Raw genomic sequence first — 20,210 nt, forward strand, 5'->3', positions numbered from 1 at the left:
ATAAGCAACAATAGAAACATAAAAACAATTTAAAACATTTGCATGTGCTACTATCATAATTTCAGGCAGCGATTTAAATTCTGGTGGTTAGCTATACTCAGAGGTCTCAAGATTGCCGTAGCGTAGTGAAGCAGACCGCTGGTGGTGTTCTTATGGGCCAGTCCCATCGCCGCAGATGTTACCATTCATGTAAATGCCTGGCAGAAGAGTGCCGTTTTGCAGGCCCTGCGGAACTGTAAGATTCCCAGCGTTGTACAGGGGGTTGGAATAGATGAGCCTGGAGGTCCCTTCCAATTCTGTTATTCCATGGTTCTAAGTCAGAAGTGACTAAGTGGCACATAACACAGACACAGCGTTGCATTGTGAGTATTCTAACTCAATTGTTTTGAACGGTGGGACTGTCAGTTACGTTCTCCTTGTAGAAATGGTTAGCATGAATGAAAAGACTGTGAAATTCTCTTTCAATATCTTTTGGTTTTTGGTTTTTTTAAAAAAACAATGTATTGTAATATATTGTAATAACGTATCTTCATTTGTCATTGAATGTTAGTACACATATATAACCTTTTCTCCACCCCACCCCTTTTGTGACCCCCCCAGCAGTGCGTGCCCCCTTAGCAAACGTCCCCGTATTATTATTTAATCTGTTATAAGGTAATAAACTCTGTCTGTTAGAAAATCTTTCTCCGAAAAACTCAATAGTTATAATCCATCTTCATGGTGTTTCTTCTTAGTCATTGAGAAAAAGAAAAAAAGTTATAATTCAATAATCATGTTTTTTTAAACTGTAATCCATATATCATTTCTTTAAAGATTAACCGTTGTCAAAGATCACCAAATGTCCTTTAACGTTCTCTTTCAATATCTTTTGAACAACCCTGTGGCAACATTTAGCAAATCCAATGTTTGGATGGGACATTCCTTCATTGACAAATATTTTGCCCTAGTGTAGGCATTTATAACTAGAGCTGTCATCTCGATTTTTGGGGAGCGGACCTTCTGGAGTACGTAGCACTGCAATGGGTTGCTTTCTCCTTCCAGGCGTTTGAAGACATCTACCTTGAAGAGAGGAAGAACATTAAAACCATGTTGGAATATGCTGACCGTATCTTCACTTACATTTTTGTCCTGGAGATGCTCCTCAAATGGGTAGCTTACGGGTTTAAGAAATACTTCACCAACGCCTGGTGCTGGCTTGATTTTCTCATTGTCGACGTAAGTATGGCTCTTCCTTCATGTTGGGTTAGAGAACATGGTGGAATAAGTTTCGTTTTGAGCTATCATACATTTCTCATGTGGTTTGGGTTACACCAGGGGGGTCCTCAACCAGTGCCTGAGGGTATCTTGGACTCCACTGACACATTTCCTGGTGCCCACCGCTTTCTTAGAAAGTGGGCAGAGTCCATGTTTCTGATTGGCCGGTGAAGATATGATTGCCTGTGCAGATTTTTAAAAACATTGCTTCAACAGCAGCTGCCTCTACAGCACAAGAATATTCACTGTGTGACAGTAGGCAAGCTGCGACAGCCATTTTGTAGCTGGCTTCGCCTCCTGTGGCAGCCATTTTGTAGCTGGTCCCATTGCACCATGTCAGACTTCCAAAGGCTGGGGGCCTTGGGGTTACATTTACTCCAACTTGGGGCAGCTTGGGATGAGTTCATCGGTGTCAGCTGTTGTTTTCAGAATAGAACGAAGAGTGCAGAACCCAATTCTCATCACCTTTTATATCCCCTGAACCGTACGCCTTAACTCTACGTGCTCCTTTAACAACATGCTGAAATGTAAGGCTGAAGTGATTTGCAGCAACCAACTCCTTTGAGAATGTTCAGCTATGTGAAAGGCTTCTGTTATGACGAGGGAGAGCAACGTTGCTCTAGAACAGGGGTGGCCAACGGTAGCTCTCCAGATTTTTTTTTGCCTACAACTCCCATCAGCCCCAGCCATTGGCCGTGCTGGCTGGGGCTGATGTGAATTGTAGGCCAAAAACATCTGGAGAGCTACCGTTGGCCACCCCTGCTGTAGAAGGACTGACAGAAGCAGCAGCAGCTCTGGGCTCAGATCAGAGGATGCAAATTTAAGTTGATGCATTATGCAAATACCATTATCCAAGCCTTTGCCCACATGTTCCCCAGAGAGTACTGCAATTGGGGTCTCAAAATCTTTTATCGATCCCCAGCCCGAAAGAGTCCTACGGCCAGGGCCTTTTCAGTTGTGGCTCCACACTGGTAGAATGTGCTCCCAGAGGATATTAGGGCCCTGGGGGACCTTCTTCAATTCCACAGGGCCTGCAAAATTGAGTTCTTCCACCAAGGTTTTGATTGTTATGATCAGAGACTGCTTCAATGAAGAAATGTAGCTGATCACCTGACGCTGGGACCTGGATCCATCTGGAACTTTTGGATGTAACACTGATGATGCTAGAGAAGATATGAAGAAAATCTGTCATAGCTCGCCACCTTAATATATTATAGTTGTAGTTAGGGTTGCCAAGTCCCCCAAAGCTTCCAGTGGAGGACTGTTTCCTCCTGCGCAGAGCTATGATGTCACTCTATTGTACCATAGAGTTTTCCCTCCCAAATTGCTAGAGCATCCAGGAGAACCATAGAGTTTTCCTGGGAGTTCCTAGACTGGCTGGCGTGCGATGTCGCCGGCGCTATGACTTTACTGTGAGTGATGTCATTGCACCGGCAATGTCGGGGGAGGATCCCCCCCCCAGCTCAATGCGGGCCAGTGGGTTGGGAACCTTTGGGGCGGGGGAAACCCCACCCGGCCCAGGAACTAGGCAGCCCTAGTTGTAGTAATGTTTTAGCGATCGTGCCAATTTTAATTTTTTTATTTTATTAACTTCCGTTTGGCCTGTAAGGCACCCTGAGCCCATTTTGGCAGGAAGGGTGGGGTATAAATCTAATAAATAAATAAGCTAGGCGGATGCATCTCTCCCCCTCCCCCAACTTGGATGATGGTATTTGCCAGGAAATATCTTTCCCCCGGGGATGTGGGGGGAGGGTTTTAGAGATGAGCTTGAGGAGGGGGAATAATTGACGACGTTTGCGATTGCCCGGTGTTAAGTGACTCTCGAGGTTCCTTTTGCGATTCTGTGATTGGCTGCTTTATGGGCTGTTCACAGGATAAAGTTCACTTCCAAAAACCTGCCGCCTACACACACATTTGGGTTTTTTAAACGACTGTGGTAGAAAGTGCCCTCAAGTTCCTGCTGCTGCTTCTTCTAGTGCCCTCAAGTCTCAGCTCTCTTATGGTGACTCAGCTGTCTTAGGGTTTTCACAGCAAGAGATGAACAGAGGTGGTTGGCCCTTGCCTGTCTCTGTGGAGTGACCCTGGGCTTCACTGAAGTATTACCCAGGGCCAGGGGTGGAATTCAAGCAGGAGCTCCTTTGCATATTAGGCCACACCCTTGATGTAGCCAATCCTCCAAGAGCTTACAAGGCTCTTTTTTCAAAGCTCTTGGAGGATTGGCTACATTAGGAGGTGTGGCCTAATCAGGGGTGGGATTCTAGCAGGAGCTCCTTTGCATATGAGGCCAACCCCCCCCCCCCGATGTAGCCAATCCTTCAAGAGCTTACAAGGCTCTTTTTTATAAGCTCCCAGAAGATTGGGGATGAAGTCTGGGGAGAGCAGGGACCTCAGCGGGGTGTAATGCCATAGAGTCCACTCTCCAAGCCGACCATTTTTCTCCAGAGGAACTGACCTGGGGGATCCTCAGGCATATCAAGGAGCGGGGGACATACACATCTCGTAAAAGAGAGGTGTTTATTTCCTTCATTTATGCTGAAGTGGGAACAGGTAGTAGGAGTCAATGGCAACTTTTTGACTCCTATTTTGTTCTACTACTTCAGACCAACGCAGCTGCCTACTTGGACCTGGGAACAGGTAGTCCATTCTGAGTCCTCCGCACAGGTGCTCCTGGCTTTCCCGTTTGATTTAGTTCTCCACTTTCCCCCTGGCTGCTTGCCCAGCTCTTCTCTAGATTCTTTCCTCTATTCCAAAGGTGTCAAACATGCAACCCGGGGGCTGAATCAGGCCCCCGGAGGGCTCCTATCAGGTTCCCGAGCAACCGGCTGTCATCTGCTTCCTTCTCCCACTCTCTTGCTTCCTTCTGCATCACAGCTTGCTTTGCCAGGTTTGCTCAGTGGCACAGGAGCGACAGAGGAAGGGGGGGGGCAGAACTTGCTTTGCCAGGCTTTCTCAATCACAAAACAGACCTACTGAACCAAGCCTCTCCTCCTTCTATTGGCTGAGGCTCCTCCCCCTCCTCGTCCCCTGGGGAAGGAAGGAAAGAGCCAGAGCTTTCTTTGCCCAGTTTCCTGGATCCCATGGGAGAAATACAAAGAAAGCACGTCTAAGACTAATGAGTGCTAATGTTTTTTGTTTTTTTCCAAAAAACCTTTAACTGTGTTTGTCTGTATCCTTTATAAAGCTTTTTATCTGTGCTTCCTAACCTTAAATAGGTACGCACATGGCCCTGTCCAACATGGCCCGGCCCGACAAGAGCCAGTTTGGTGTGAGAGCCAGTTTGGTGTAGTGGTTAAGTGTGCGGACTCTTATCTGGGAGTACCAGGTTTGATTCCCCACTCCTCCACTTGCACCTGCTGGCATGGCCTTGGGTCAGCCATAGCTCTGGCAGAAGTTGTCCTTGAAAGGGCACCTGCTGTAAGAGCCCTCTCAGCCCCACCCACCTCACAGGGTGTCTGTTGTGAGGGAGGGAGGTAAAGGAGATTGTGAGCCGCTCTGAGACTCTTCGGAGTGGAGGGCGGGATATAAATCCAATATCTTCTTCTTCTTCTTCTTCTTCATTTATGTCAGATCCGGCCCTCATATCAAATGAGTGACACCCCTGCTCTATTCCTTGTTGCCTCTGCTGTTGTTCTCACTGTCACGAGTGAACTGAAGGAACGAAAGTTAGCAATGTTTCTGTGGTTCACTTCCACCTCAGACACCTCACAAATAGTGGCTGAAGGGGATCTCCCCCCCTGCCCCGTGGCAGCTCATGTTTATTTTTTTTAAAATTATTTATTAAAAAATTTCAGTGTCTCCTTTCCACCCAATTAGGGTCCCCAAAGCAGTGCACACAAAACATTAGAACAATTAAAAACATTAACATCAGGGTTTTTTTGTAGCAGGAACTCCTTTGCATATTAGGCCACACCCATCTGAAGCAGCCAATCCTCCTGAAGCTTACAGTGGACCCTGCACTAAAAGGTTTTTCACGCCTCCTTGCCTGGACCCTTTTTAGTTGGAGATGCCAGGGATTGAACCTGGGACCTTCTGCTTATCAAGCAGATGAGCCACCAAGTCCAGTAGTACCTTGGAGACCAAGTAAGATTTCCAGGATATAAGCTTTTGAGAGTCAGATACTGGAGCTTTGACTCTTGAAAGTTTTTACACTAGGGATCATGTTTGGTCATCTTTCTCTTCAACTGCAGACCACCACAGTTGCACACTTGAAACTATGACAGAGTAGTTATCAGGTGAACATTAGAAGTGTTGGATTATATGGGTAGCAGAGTGAGCAAGGCGCATAGCACAGCAGAGCCCATCTGGAGTGTGTGTGTGTGTGTGTGTGCTATAGATAACAAATGTACACACTGAACCTCTTTATAGCAAACTAATATAATCCTTTTATTTAAGGAACTCCATTCTAGACAAGATAGAGTAGCAACAGATTTCAGTCTAGGCTAACTGGCTAAGATGGATGGAGATAATAGGAACACAACCTGCTCTCATGTTGCCAGGGTAGAGAAGAGGTGGCATTGTGAGCGAGGAAGGAAGGAAGGAAGGAAGGAAGGAAGGAAGGAAGGAAGGAAGGAAGGAAGGAAGGTAGGTTTTCCTGAGAGTAGCAATCTACACTTCAGAGGGACTGCATCAGAGAGAGAGAAGGGAAGGATGTTTAGTGTCCTAGCCTATCTCTCTGTCTCTCCTGTAGTCTTCTTTTGTAGTCTAAGGCAAGAAAGACTGCAAATCCTTTCATTTCCAACAAGAAGAAGCTTCCTAGTGGAAAGAACAGTTTGACTGACCAGGGGTCTTCAAGAAGAGGCTGGACTGGACACCTCCAGTTTGGTGTAGTGGTTAAGGAGAGTCAGTTTGGTGTAGTGGTTAGGTGCACAGACTCTTATCTGGGAGAACCGGGTTTGATTCCCCACTCCTCCACTTGCAGCTGCTGAAATGGCCTTGGGTCAGCCATAGCTTTTGTAGGAGTTGTCCTTGAAATGGAAGCTGCTGTAAGAGTTCTCTCAGCTCCTGTTGTGGTAGGGGGAAGGTAAAGGAGATTGTGACTGCTCTGAGATTCAAAGCACAGGACAGGATATAAACCCAATTTCTTCTCAAGCTATGGATTTCCTGTACTGATTAGGGCAGGGGTGTCAAACATGTGGCCTGAGGGCCAGATCAAGCCCCCAGAGAGCTTCTATCAGGCCCATGAGCAACTCAGTGTCATCTGCTTCCTTCTCTCTCTCTATTGCTTCTTTTTGCATCTCAGCTTGCTTTGCCAGGCTTGCGCAACCAAGCTACAGAGCAAAGCCTCTATTTTCTCCATTGGATGACCAGCACATGAAGCAACTTACGTACAAAACCTCACAATGCCCAGACATTTCATGTTTTCCCCTGGGTCTTAGGCTCAAAGCATTGACACTGAGATTTCTGTAATGAATGTCAAAAAAGTAGGTTTGAAAACTTCACAGATACTCACCAGAACAACACCTAAACAGCCTAGATTGCTACAACACAGACGTTGTCTTCAGATTCTGATGCAATAATTCAGAGCAAGAGGTGTCAGTTATCGGAAACTGTTAAATACACAAACTATTGCAAGAGTGCTGATCTTTTAAGCATGTTCTAAGTTTTTTATAAAAAAAAACTTTGTGTTTGTCCGTGTTCTGGCATTACATTCTATGACACACCTGACCCGGCCCCACAAGATCTCATTTATATCAGCTCCGGCCCTCATAACAAATGAGTTTGACACTCTTGGAGTAGGGCGTTGGACTTTATGGCATATATAAGGCCCCTTCCAACTCTGTGTGACTTCCCCAAGGGTACCTCAGGGAGATTTAGCATATTTGTGACATCAGCTAATGGCCAAGAAGTGCTTCTGAATACAAGAAGAGCTCTCAAAGAGTGTTAAGTACAGCCACTGCTATAAATAGAGGACTTCAATTCTCAAAGAACGATCCATTGCCCATCACATCGCTTAGTGTCAACGTGGATTGTTCTGGCTTCTCAGTTGTAAACAACTTCAATTGCCTTCTGCATCCATCATGTCTCTGTCAGTAAACTGTGACTTGTTATTACACCTCCGTGATAATAATTACTCGTCGTCACCAACCATGGGAAATCCAAGCTCATTTGCCAAATATTCTGCAAACCACTTCTGTAGGTCATGTAGGTCAGTTAATAAGAATATAAGAGAAGCCATGTTGGATCAGGCCCATCCAGTCCAACACTCTGTGTCACACAGCGGCCAAAAAACAGGTGCCATCAGGGGGGTCCACCAGCAGGGCCAGAACTCCAGAAGCCCTCCCACTGTTGCCTCCCCAAGCACCAAGAATATGGAACATCACTGCCATAGACATAAGAGAAGCCATGTTGGATCAGACCAAGGGCCCATCCAGTCCAACACTCTGTGTCACACAGTGGTCAAAAAACAGGTGCCATCAGGGGGTCCACCAGCAGGGCCAGAAATCCAGAAGCCCTCCCACTGTTGCCCCCCCCCCCCCCAAGCACCAAGAATATGGAACATCACTGCCTTAGACATAAGAGAAACCATGTTGGATCAGACCAAGGGCCCATCCAGTCCAACACTCTGTGTCACACAGTGGCCAAAAAAGAGGTGCCATCAGGAGGTCCATCAGTAGGGCCAGGACACTAGAAGCCCTCACACTGTTCCTCGCCCCCAGCACCAAGGCAGAGCATCACCGCCACTGACAGAGAGTTCCATCAATACCCTGTGGCTATTAGCCACTGATGGACCTGTGCTCTATATGTTTGTCCAATTTCCTCTTGAAGCCTTCCATGCTTGTAACCACCACCATCTCCTGTGACAGTGAATTCCATGCGTTAATCACCCTTTGGATGAAGAAGTACTTCTTTTTATCCGTTCTAACCCAACTGCTCAGCAATTTCATTGAGTGACCATGAGTTCTTGTATTGTGAGAAAGAGAGAAAAGTATTTCTTTCTCTACCTTCTCTATCCCATGCATAATCTTGTAAGAAGAATTGCAGATTTATACCCCACCCTTCTCCCTGAATCAGAGACTCAGAGCAGCTTACAATCTGCTATATCTTCTCCCCCCACAACAGACACCCTGTGAGGTGGGTGGGGCTGAGAGGGCTCTCACGGAAGCTGCGCTTTCAAGTACAACTCCTGCAATAGCTACGGCTGACCCAAGGCCATTGCAGCAGGTGCAAGTGGAGGAGTGGGGAATCAAACCCGGTTCTCCCAGATAAGAGTCCGCACACTTAACCGCTACACCAAACTAAACCTCTATTCATTCATTCAGTGGGGAACAAGTCCACGGTGGAGTTCTTGACTCAGGTGAGCATTGAAGTTGGGACTTCCTAATTTGTAGTTGGGTCTCTAAGCCACTGTGCTATAATTGCTCAGCATTTTTTTTTTTAAATTAGCACTGAGGAAGTTCACAAAACCAGGCTACAGTTATGGCCCCCCTTCAGCTGGCATTCTACTCTGTTGAGTACTTGATAATCCCAACCCCTTGTAGAAACTTCACAAACCCCACATACCATGACTCTGCATAAATTTCTGCCAAGAAGAAGATGATATTGGATTTATATCCCGTCCTCCACTCTGAAGAGTCTCAGAGCGGCTCACAATCTCCTTTCCCTTCCTCCCCCACAACAGACACCCTGTGAGGTGGGTGGGGCTGGAGAGGGCTCTCCCAGCAGCTGCCCTTTCAAGGACAACCTCTGCCAGAGCTATGGCTGACCCAAGGCCATGCTAGCAGGTGCAAGTGGAGGAGTGGGGAATCAAACCCGGTTCTCCCAGATAAGAGTCCGCACACTTAACCACTACACCAAACAAATCACTTGCGGTATCACACAAGCACTTGGAACTGCCTTGGGCCATCAATATTGTCTACTCTGACTGGTAGCAGCTCTCCAGGGTCTCAGATGAGTTTTTTTGCATCACCTATTACCAGATTATAAGAGCCCCATGGCACAGAGTGGTAAAGCTGCAGTACTGCAGTCCAAGCTTTCTGCTCACGGCCTGAGTTCGATCCCAGTGGAAGCTGGGTTCAGGTAGCTGGCTCAAGGTTGACTCAGCCTTCCCTCCTTCTGAGGTCGGTTAAATGAGTACCCAGCTTGCTGGGGGTGAAGTGTAGATGACTGGGGAAGGCAATGGCAAACCATCTCGTAAAAAAGTCTGCTGTGAAAACGTCGTGATGTGACATCACCCCAGAGTCGGAAATGACTGGTGCTTGCACAGGCGACTACTTTTTACCGTTTTATTGCCAGATCTGCCAGGGATCAGAACTGGGGTCTTCTGCATGCCAAGCAGATGCTCTACCACTGAGTCAGCACCCCTCCCATTAAAAGGCCCGGAAAACCCAACTCACTTCTCAAAACAGGTGCTTGTGGGCATTCTTCCTTACCCCTATCTATTTACCCTGCTCCATGTTGGGTCTTCATTTCTGCACGTGGAAGCATGAAAACCCATCCCATCATTTTGGATGAGTGCAACAAATTCTCACTCGGAAAGCTGGACACTCAATGTCCTATTATCGTACGTCAGCTGCGGGCTATTTTTGTCCAGTAGGGAATCCCTGAAGGATGAGTCCTGACAATGGACTCCAAGACATCATAAACAAAAAAGTGCCCATTTTGCCAAAAAGAAGAAATTCAAAATTAGACCCTATTCACAGAGCAGCAGACCAGCTGAGACCAGAAAATGGCTAGCCAGCAAAACACAGAGAGAAGAAAACAAGACAGCACTGGACAAAAATCCCTCTCTTGATTTCTGCTAGTTGCGTTACCTGACGTGACCTATCTTGGGAGTGTTCTCATTTCTACAGTGCTTAAACCGAGCTTGTAAAGAGGCTATTGAGAAAGGGGGGGAATGTTAGACCCTCGCTGTGTCTCAGATTCTAACTTTGAAAATTATCTCTATTATTCTGCATATCCTTGCCAGATTTCAGAAAGCGGCCAAATAAATATCAATTTCCCATATGCTGTGGGTTTTATTTGCCCTCATCAGTTCCCCGTGCATCTCACCTTACATTGCATTCTTCTTTCTTTCTTTCTTTCTTTCTTTCTTTCTTTCTTTCTTTCTTTCTTTCTTTCTTTCTTTCTTTCTTTCTTTCTTTCTTTCTTTCTTTCTTTCTTTCTTCCTTCCTTCCTTCCTTCCTTCCTTCCTTCCTTCCTTCCTTCCTTCCTTCCTTCCTTCCTTCCTTCCTTCCTTCCTTCCTTCCTTCCTTCCTTCCTTCCTTCCTTCCTTCCTTCCTTCCTTCCTTCCTTCCTTTCTTTCTTTCTTTCTTTCTTTCTTTCTTTCTTTCTTTCTTTCTTTCTTTCTTTCTTTCTTTCTTTCTTTCTGTCATTCCTTTTTCAAAAAGATAGTTTCCAAGTTGATTGCCGAGTCAATTCCTGATTTCGTTTCCAATACACGGGTTAGGGACAAATCGTTATTAAGAAGCAAAAGTAACTTCATGGCCTGAAGGCCTCTTCACGCAATCCGTTTTATGATAGGTGGACACCTAACAATTTCGTACATGTGCATGTGAAAAGACAGTGTGGAAAAGAAGCCAACATGGTGTTTGAAAATCGGCACATTAAGATCCAGTCGAAATGTTACTTGTGACACAGGACACAGGTGCCCATCCCAACTTGTAGCATTGAAGAGATGCATAGATTACCTTAAATTTGTATCATTGCACCATCAAGTTGTGGAGCACTCTGACCCTGACATGGGAGTAGAGGTTTCTCTCCAGTGCTGTTTTTGCCGGTGGAAATAGCTGCAGGGGCGACCTGTTTTCCCCTTTCACTGGCTGCACATGTCCTTGACTGTGCCACTTTATTGAATGCACACTCTGGCATTCCTATTGAGCATGTTTAGAGTCACTGCTCCTGTTTGGGTGTGACAATAGTAGTGGCAATCATGCGATCCTGCTACTCCAGGTAGCCTAACACCAATTCTCAAGGAAGTTTGCTTCCTGGGTGTGTTTCATTTCAGGGATTTGGCCAGTCTAGAGTGCCACTCTTTTTCAATGCACTGCATCTGGAAGCACTCTTATGGAACAGGAATCATCTATCAGTTTGGTGAGAGCCAGTTTGGTGTAGTGGTTAAGTGTGTGGACTCTTATCTGGAAGAACCAGGTTTGAGTCCCCACTCCTCCACTTGCACCTGCTAGCATGGCCTTGGGTCAGCCATAGCTCTGGCAGAGGTTGTCCTTGAAAGGGCAGCTGCTGTGAGAGCCCTCTCAGCCCCACTCACCTCACAGGGTGTCTGTTGTTTGGGAGGAAGGTAAAGGCGATTGTAAGCTGCTCTGAGACTCTTCAGAGTGGAGGGCGGGATATAAATCCAATATCTTTTTCTTCTTCTTCTATCAGTGGTCGCATCCACGTGGGGGCGGTTTCCGTGTACTTGCTGCATGTTACTTTGTGGATCATTCGTCACTCAAACAGCGAGGCCTCCCCCCCCCCAACCTTTTTTTTTTAAGCAAATGCTCAAGCGCCTTTCCAAATTGTTTCCTGGAAAGCTCTGCGTCTTCCAGGATTTCGATGTTAAATTTAGAATGCCTGGCTGCCACACCAGGTGGGGGGTGGGGGGGTGGGGACAGGAGGCACACAACCCCGCATACGTACAAGTCCGGAGAGAAAAGAAAGTCAATCACACACCGCTGGGGACGCCTAGCAGGTTAGAAATGCCTTAGGAATTGGCCTAAATGCCACCCTTCTGCTGAATCACCCTTACCAAAAAAAACATCCCAAGCGAGGGTAAATATATTGATGTTTTGTAACGACTTTAATTGTTTTCTGAATTTCTTTCCCCTGTTGATTAGTAAAACGGAGGCTTGTGTTGCCTTGGCAGTAATTGTGCAATCTGCCGTAATCAGTTGTTCTCAAACAGCTATCCCTGGAACTCGATTTGTGTATTCCCCCCCCCTTCCCCCTTTGAAAGAAAGTATTGAATTTTCGACACATCTTTGTTGGAAGAGAAGAATAGGGCAGGCTGCTCAGAGAACAATTGGGATGTCGAATCCATTCATAACAATGGATCCACTCTGCTGGAGGTGCCCTTCATGAGTGCTGAGTAAGCAAGACCCAGAGACGAAGCACACAGGCTTTTTCTTCCCTAGCTACACAATACATTCTTCCTAGGAGAACCTTTGATTCCCAGGTGTATGGAGGCCCTGTTCAGAACAGTATACAGGGAACAGCAGCCTGAGCATCTCTTTATAGGAATATCATTCCCTTATAGCCCAAGTTCCTGTTATCCTCTGCCGCTCCAAGAGAGGAGAAGAAGAGAAGGTTTTTATACCCCACTTTTCTTCACCTGGCATGGGATAGAGAAGGTAGAGAAAGAAGCACTTTTCTCCCTTTCTCACAATATGAGAACTCGTGGGCACTCCGTGAAATTGCTGAGCAGTCGGGTTAGAATGGATAAAAGGAAGTACTTCTTCACCCAAAGGGTGATTAACACGTGGAATTCACTGCCACAGGAGGTGGTGGCGGCTACAAGCACAGACAGTTTCAAGAAGGGATTGGATAAGCATATGGAGCAGAGGTCCATCAGTGGCTATTAGCCCCAGCATGTTGTTGGAACTCTCTGTCTGGGGCAGTGATGCTGTGTATTTTTGGTGCTTGTGGGGCACAGTGGGAGGGCTTCTGGTGTCCTGGCCCTGCTGGTGGACCTCCTGATGGCACCTGGGTTTTTTTTGGCCACTGTGTGACACAGAGTGTTGGACTGGATGGGCCACTGGCCTGATCCAACATGGCTTCTCTTATGTTCTCAGGATTCTTGGTGCTTGGGGAGGCACAGTGGGAGGGCTTCTAGTGTCCTGGCCCCTCTGGTGGACCTCCTGATGGCACTTGGATCTTTTTGGCCACTGTGTGACACGGAGTGTTGGACTGGATGGGCCATTGGCCTGATCCAACATGGCTTCTCTTATGTTCTTATGTGACACAGAGTGTTGGACTGGATGGGCCACTGGCCTGATCCAACATGGCTTCTCTTATGTTCTTATGTGAGACAGAGTGTTGGAATGGATGGGCCACTGGCCTGATCCAACATGGCTTCTCTTATGTTCTTATGTGACACAGAGTGTTGGACTGGATGGGCCATTGGCCTGATCCAACATGGCTTCTCTTATGTTCTTACCTTAAAGAATCACAAAGCGACTTACAATCACCTTCCCTCCCTCTCCCCACAACAGGCACCTTGTGAGGAAGGTAGGGCTGAGAGAGTCCTGAGAGAACTGTGACTGGCCTCGGGTCACCCATCAGGCTTCATGTGGAGGAGGAGTGGAAAATCAAATCCCAGTCCTTTAGTTTAGGATCTGCCACTCAGGCACTGCTGCACCACACTGGCAGCAGGAGAGGGAACAAATGAAAACCCAGCAGTTGTAATCTCACACTTCTGGTGAGAAGATGGAATTAACTTAGGGTGATTTCCCACACAGCTTACCGAGGAGCGACGTCCCTCCTCACTGCGCAGCGTCTGCTCGGATTTCCCAACAACTGCTCCGCGGATTCAGGAAGTGCCGCACCTTTTGCGTCGCTAACGTAAACTAGGGTTTTAGTGATTTCCATTTGAGACTCAAAAGGTGCGGCACTTCCTGAATCCGCGGAGCAGTTGGTGGGAAATCCGAGCAGACACTGCGCTTTGAGGAGGGACTTCGCTCCTCGGTAAGCTGTGTGGGAAATCGCCCTTAGAGTAGCTCTGGGACTCGATGGAAACTCTGGGGTGATCCAAGACAACTGGGCACTGTGCATAAGCGCAAGTTGTTAGCACATTGAAAGAGGAATAGCATGTGCACACTAAAATGCAAAGTGACAGGTAGGCTACCCTGCAAACGAAGCGTTTGGAAGATCCTGTCCCTTATGAAAATGACGTGACTGCATTTACGGTTAAAAATCTCAAACATCAATGCATATTTGAAGTGCAAATATCTACAAGGGCGGCTTGGTGCATTTCTCCAGGTGGCTTTGTCAGGTGAAAAGGAAAGCTGAATTGTGGGGGGGGGGGGGGGGGGCAGGGCTTTTTTTGTAGCAGGAACTCCTTTGCATATTAGGCCACAGACCCCTAATGTAGCCAATCCACCTGGAGCTTACAGTAGGCCCTGTACGAAGAGCCCCGTGGTGCAAAGTGGTAAGCTGCAGTATTGCAGTCCAAGCTCTACTCACAATCTGAGTTCGATCCTGGTGGAAGCTGGGTTCAGGTAGCCGGCTCATGGTTTACTCAGCCTTCCATCCTTCTGAGGTCGGTAGAAGAAGAAGATTAAGATATTGGATTTATATCCCGCCCTCCACTCCGAAGAGTCTCAGAGCGGCTCACAATCTCCTTTGCCTTCCTCCCCCACAACAGACACCCTGTGAGGTGGGTGGGGCTGGAGAGGGCTCTCCCAGCAGCTGCCCTTTCAAGGACAACCTCTGCCAGAGCTATGGCTGACCCAAGGCCATTCCAGCAGGTGCAAGTGGAGGAGTGGGGAATCAAACCCGGTTCTCCCAGATAAGAGTCCGCACACTTAACCACTACACCAAACTGGCTCTTAACCACTACACCAAACTGGTAAAATGAATCCCCAGCTCGCTGGGGGCAGGGGGTAAAGTGTAGATGACTGGGGAAGGAATAGGCAAACCACCCCGTGAAAAGTCTGCTGTGAAAATGTCGTGATGTGATGTCACTGCAGAGTCGAAAACGACTGGTGTTTGCACAGGGGGCTACCTTTACCTTTAAGCTCTTGGTGGATTGGCTACATCAGGGAGTGTGTGGCCTAATATGCAAAGGAGTTCCTGCTACAAAGAAAAGCCCTGGGGGGGGGGCGGAGTGTGTGTCTGATCTAGAAGCCCAGATTCTTGCCCAGGCGTTTCCTACCCAGTGTTGAGTGCAACTGACCTGATTACCTGCAAGTATCTCACCTGAAGGAGGAGGGAACTTGCATATCGTCATCACAATCCATGCAATTTCTCATCTAGACAACAAGAGACGTGTCACTAAAAATACAAATTCACAGCCAGGGGTGCTAAAAGAAGCTTTTACTAATTTCCCTGCAGGCAAGGCATGTTTTCGGCTAGGAGGTTATTAACGCAAGGTGATTTAACAGAATCGGATGCTCCTCTCGGAAGTGCTGTGTTATCAGTTTCAGCATTAATACAGTGGGCTCATTCTTTGTTGCATCTGGGTGGCGATAGCCTGTCTCCCTTTCATTTGCCCTTGCCCGTGAGCATTTTTTGTTAGCACTGCCCAGAAGACCCCCCCCCCCATAGGGCAGGGGTGTCGAACTCATTCGTTACTTGGGCCGGGTCTGACAAAAATGAGACCTTGTTGGGCCGGGCCATGTTGGGTTGGGCCGAGCCATGTGTGTACCTATTTAAGATTAGGTAGCGGAGATATAAATTTTATAAAGAAGACAGACAAACAAATATTTAAAAAAACCCTTAAAACATGCTTAAAACGTTAGCACTCATTGGTCTTAAAGGCGCTTCCTTTGTATTTCTCCCATTAGCTCCAGGGAACTGGGCAAAGGAAGCTCTGGCTCTTTCCTTCCTTCCCCAGGGGATTGGGGGGGGAGCTCAGCCAATAGAAGGAAGAGAGGCTTGGCTCAGTAGCTCTGCTGTGCAATTGAGAGAGCCTGGCAAAGCAAGCTATTCCTCCCCCCCCCTTCCTCCCCAAGGGAGGAGCCTCAGCCAATGGAGAAAATAGAGGTTTTGCTCTGTAGCTCCTATTCAACTGAGCAAGCCTTGCAAAGCAAGCTGTTATGGAGAAGGAAGCAGATGACAGCCAGTTGCTCGGGGGCCTGATAGGAGCCCTCCGGGGGCTTGACTTGGCCCCCAAACTGCATGTTCGACACCCCTGCCGTAGGGTTTTCAAGGCAAGAGATGTTCAGAGGTGGTTTGCTGTTGCCTGCCTCTGCATAGCAACCCTGGACTTCCTTGGTGGTCTCCCATTCAAGTACTAACCAGGGCTGGCCCTGCTTACCTTCTGAGAGCTGATAAGATCAGACTAGCCTGTTCTATCCAGATCAGGGTCCCTTGAGCATTAGAATTAGCTATTCCTCTTTTCCCCAAACATTAATTGACTATAAGAGAATCTACTTAATTATGCTGAATTCCACTTGTTTGGTCACAGAATGTGACTTACCTTCACAGGCCAGTTTGGTGTAGTGGTTAAGTGCACAGACTCTTATCTGGGAGAATCAGGTTCGATTCCCCACCCCTCCACATGCACCAGCTGATGTGACCTTGAGTCACTCACAAGTTCTCACAGAGCTGTTCCTCTCAAGAGCAAGTTTCCGTTAGAGCTCTCTCGGCCCCACCTACCTCACAGGGTGTCTGCTGTGGGGAGGGGAAGGAAACGGAGATTGTAGCCTCTCTGAGACTCCTTTGCAGGACATTTTTTTGTAGCAGGAACTTTTTTGCCTATTAGGCCACACACCCCCTGATGTAGCCAATCCTCCTGGAACTTACATTAGGCCCTGTAAGAAGAACCCTGTAATCTCTTGAAGGATTGGCTACATCGGGTATCTGGGGCTCTGGGGGAGCTGTTTCTTTAGGTAGATGCACCAAATTTGCAGCATATCATCCAGTGCCTCTCCCCAAAATACCCTCCAAGTTTCAAACGGATTCGACCAGGTCCAATTCTATGAGCCCCCAAAGAAGGTGCCCCTATCCTTCATTATCTCCTATGGAGGGAAGGCATTTCAAAGGTGTGCGGTCCCTTTAAATGTAATGACCAGAACTCCCTTTGGAGTTCAATTATGCTTGTCACAACCTTGCTCCTGGCTCCACCCCCAGATATTTCTCGAATAGGACTTGGCAACCCTATTCCTTGTGGGCTTCTTTCCATGTGGGCTTTTTTCTTGTGAGCATTTATGTCCGTGGGTTTTTTTCCCTTTGGGCTTTTTCCCGGTTACCGGCTACATCAGGGGTGTGCAGCCTAATATGCAAAGGAGTTCCTGCCACAAAAAAACGCCCTGCTCTTTTCGGTAGTGAAGGGCAGGGTATAAATCCAGTCTCCTCCTCCTCTTCTCTCTCTCTGTCTCTCTCTCTCTCTCTCTCTCTCACACACACACACACACACACAGTACTCAGAACTGCCATCACCCCAGAATAGAAACATTCCTGAGAATTAAGCCATTCCTAACAGGAAACCAGACACCCATCTGTCGAAGGGAAAATGGGGGAACAGGACTTCGCTATCCCACAGGAACCATTTTCCATGTGCTCAGCAGTTTGTGCATCAGCGGGGCTTCCTGCTCTCAAAAGCCTTCTCGCTTCCTGGGCTTCCTTCATTGCTCCGGCTTTCCGCTCTCAATGGCAGACTTTCAGATCTATGAACAGCCGTTGGGTCACTGTGCTTAACTTTGCCTGCTCCCCACCTAGGGTTGCCAATCCCCAGGTGGGGGGAGGGGATCCCCCGGTTTGGAGGCCCTCCCCCCGCTTCAGGGTCGCCAGAAAGCGGGGGGAGGGGAGGGAAATGTCTGCTGGGAACTCTGTTATTCCCTATGGAGATTTATTCCCATAGAAAATCATGGAGAATTGAGCCGTGGGTATCTGGGGCTCCGTGGGGGCTGTTTTTTGAGGTAGAGGCACCAAATTTTCAGTACAGCATCTAGTGCTTCTCCCCAAAATATCCCCTAAGTTTCAAAGAGATTGGACCAGGGGGTCCAATTCTATGAGCCCCAAAAGAAGGTGCCCCTATCCTTCATTATTTCCTATGGAAGGAAGGCATTGAAAAGGTGTGCCGTCCCTTTAAAATGTGATGGCCAGAACTCCCTTTGGAGTTCAATTATGCTTGTCACACCCTTGATCCTGGCTCCACCCCTAATGTCTCCTGGCTCCACCCCCAAAGTCTCCTGACTCCACCCCCAAAGTCCCCAGATATTTCTTAAATTGGACTTGGCAACCCTATCCCCACCCCCCGCCCCTCCACACCACTTTTGCAGGAAAAAAAAAAAGATTGCACCGTAACAAATTCAGCAGAGCTGGTTTTCATAGCTTGCCAGGGTCATGGCAGGAGAACCGTGGTGGTCGTAGAAAAGGCTGCCAAGGTGCAATTGACTTCCGGCAGCCCTGTAGGGTTTTCAAGGCCAGAGAGGAACAGAAATGGTTTGCCATTGCCTGGCTCTGCAGAGCGACCCTGGACTTTCTTGGTGGCTTCCAATAGTCCCTCTGATCCCCCCCCCCTATTTAGCACATCCTGAGCAGAACATAACTGCTGTGAAGTGCAAAACCCTGAGCGGCTCCAGATTGCTGCTGAGCAGGGTTTCCTGCATTAAATGAATGACTGCTCAAGCATACAGCTTAGATCAGGGATGTCAAGCATGTGGCCCGGGGGCCAATTGAGACCCTCGGAGGGCTCCTATCAGGCCCCCAAGCAACTGGCTGTCATCTGTTTCCTTCTCCCTATCTCATTTCCTTTCTGCACAACAGCTTGCTTTGCAAGGCTTGCTCAATCACACAGGAGCTATAGAGCAAAAACTCTTATTTTCTCCGTTGGCTGAGGGAGAAAGGCAGGGCTTGTTTTTCCAGGCTCTCTCAATCACTCAGTAGAGCTACTGAGCCAAGCTTCTCTTCCTTCTATTGGCTGAAGCTCCTGCCCCTCCTGGCTCCCTAGGAAAGAGCCAGAGCTTCCTTTGCCCAGTTGCCTGGATCGCATAGGAGAGATACAAAGAAGGCGCCTTTAAGACCAATGAGTGCTAACGTTTTAAGCATGTTTTAATTTTTTTTTAAAATGTTTAATCGTGTTTGCCTGTGTCCTTTATAAAATGTATGCCTCTGCTACCTTATCCTAAATAGGTGCACACCTGGCCTGGCCCAACAAGGACTCATTTATGTCAGATCTGGCCCTGGTAACAAATGAATTTGATGCCCCTGGCTTAGATGGAACCTATAACTGCTGTAATCTTCAAATGGGCAAGAAGCAGTGCAACACCGTGCGTGGCTCCAGACGGCTGCTGAGCTGGGCTTCCTGTGTTCACGAGCAGCTGCTCACGCAGTAGAGTAGGGGTGTCGAACTCATTTGTTATGAGACGTGTTCCCTCTGAGCTGAGTTAGTGTGAGCTAACTCATAGCTTTTCAGCCTCCAGGTCACACATTTTTGTCTTCGCTCAGGAAGGGATGGCGCCAGCAGCAGCCAAGTCGCTCACTCACAACTTTAATGCCAGTAGTAGGCTTGCCGATCCCCAGGTCCCAGCGGGGGTTCTTCCGCTTTCCCAGGCTTCTTCCCGCCCCCAGTCAGCTGGCCAGCGGGGGGAAGCCCCGCCCCCAAAGCCACCATGTGACTTTCCCACTCTGGAGCCTTCAGTCTCTGATTGGAAAGGCATCTTCTTGGGATGGTATGTCTGTGTTACTTGGAAGGAGTTGGCAGCAACTCGTGAGTAGAGATGCCAATCCCTCGCTTCAGAGTAGCCAGAAAGGAAGGGGGAGGGCAATGTATGCTGGGCTATTCATTATTCCCTATCTGAAGATCGATTCTCATAGGGTATAATGGAGAATTGATCTGGAGGTATCTGGGCTCTGCGGGGGCTGTTTTTTGAGATAGAGGCACCAAATTTTCAGTACAGCATCTAGTGCTTCTCCCCAAAATACCCCCCAAGTTTCAAAATGATTAGACCAGGGGGTCCAATTCTATGAGCCCCAAAAGAAGGTGCTATACTGAAAATATGGTGCCTCTATCCCAAAAAACAGCCCCCCCAGAGCCCCAAATACCCACAGATCAATTCTCCATGATTTTCTATGGGAATAAATCTCCATAGGGAATAACAGAGTTCCCAGCAGACATTTCCCTCCCCTCCCCCCGCTTTCTGACGACCCTGAAGCGGGGGGAGGGCCTCCAAACTGGGGGATCCCCTGCCCCCACCTGGGGATTGGCAGCCCTATCATGGAACACCCCATGCAGGACTAGCCTTGGAGAAAACTGGGACCTGGAGATCTCCCAGAATTACTGAACTCAACTACAGAGGAGGAAATGGCTGCTTTGGAGGGTGGTCTGTATGGCATTATATCTTGCTGAGGTCTCTCCC

General features: G+C 47.9%; 1 protein-coding gene across 1 annotated transcript in view; it reads left to right on the plus strand.

Moving 5' to 3' along the window:
* Positions 1-20,210, plus strand: part of LOC132578151 (sodium channel protein type 5 subunit alpha-like) — a 431,998-nt gene that overhangs the window by 349,597 nt on the left and 62,191 nt on the right. Inside the window, 1 exon segment of the mRNA XM_060248007.1 lies at positions 1,042-1,215. Coding sequence (XP_060103990.1) covers positions 1,042-1,215 — 174 coding nt within the window.

This window comes from Heteronotia binoei, chromosome 10 (assembly GCF_032191835.1).
Source record: "Heteronotia binoei isolate CCM8104 ecotype False Entrance Well chromosome 10, APGP_CSIRO_Hbin_v1, whole genome shotgun sequence".
Classification (NCBI taxonomy): Eukaryota; Metazoa; Chordata; class Lepidosauria; order Squamata; family Gekkonidae; genus Heteronotia; species Heteronotia binoei.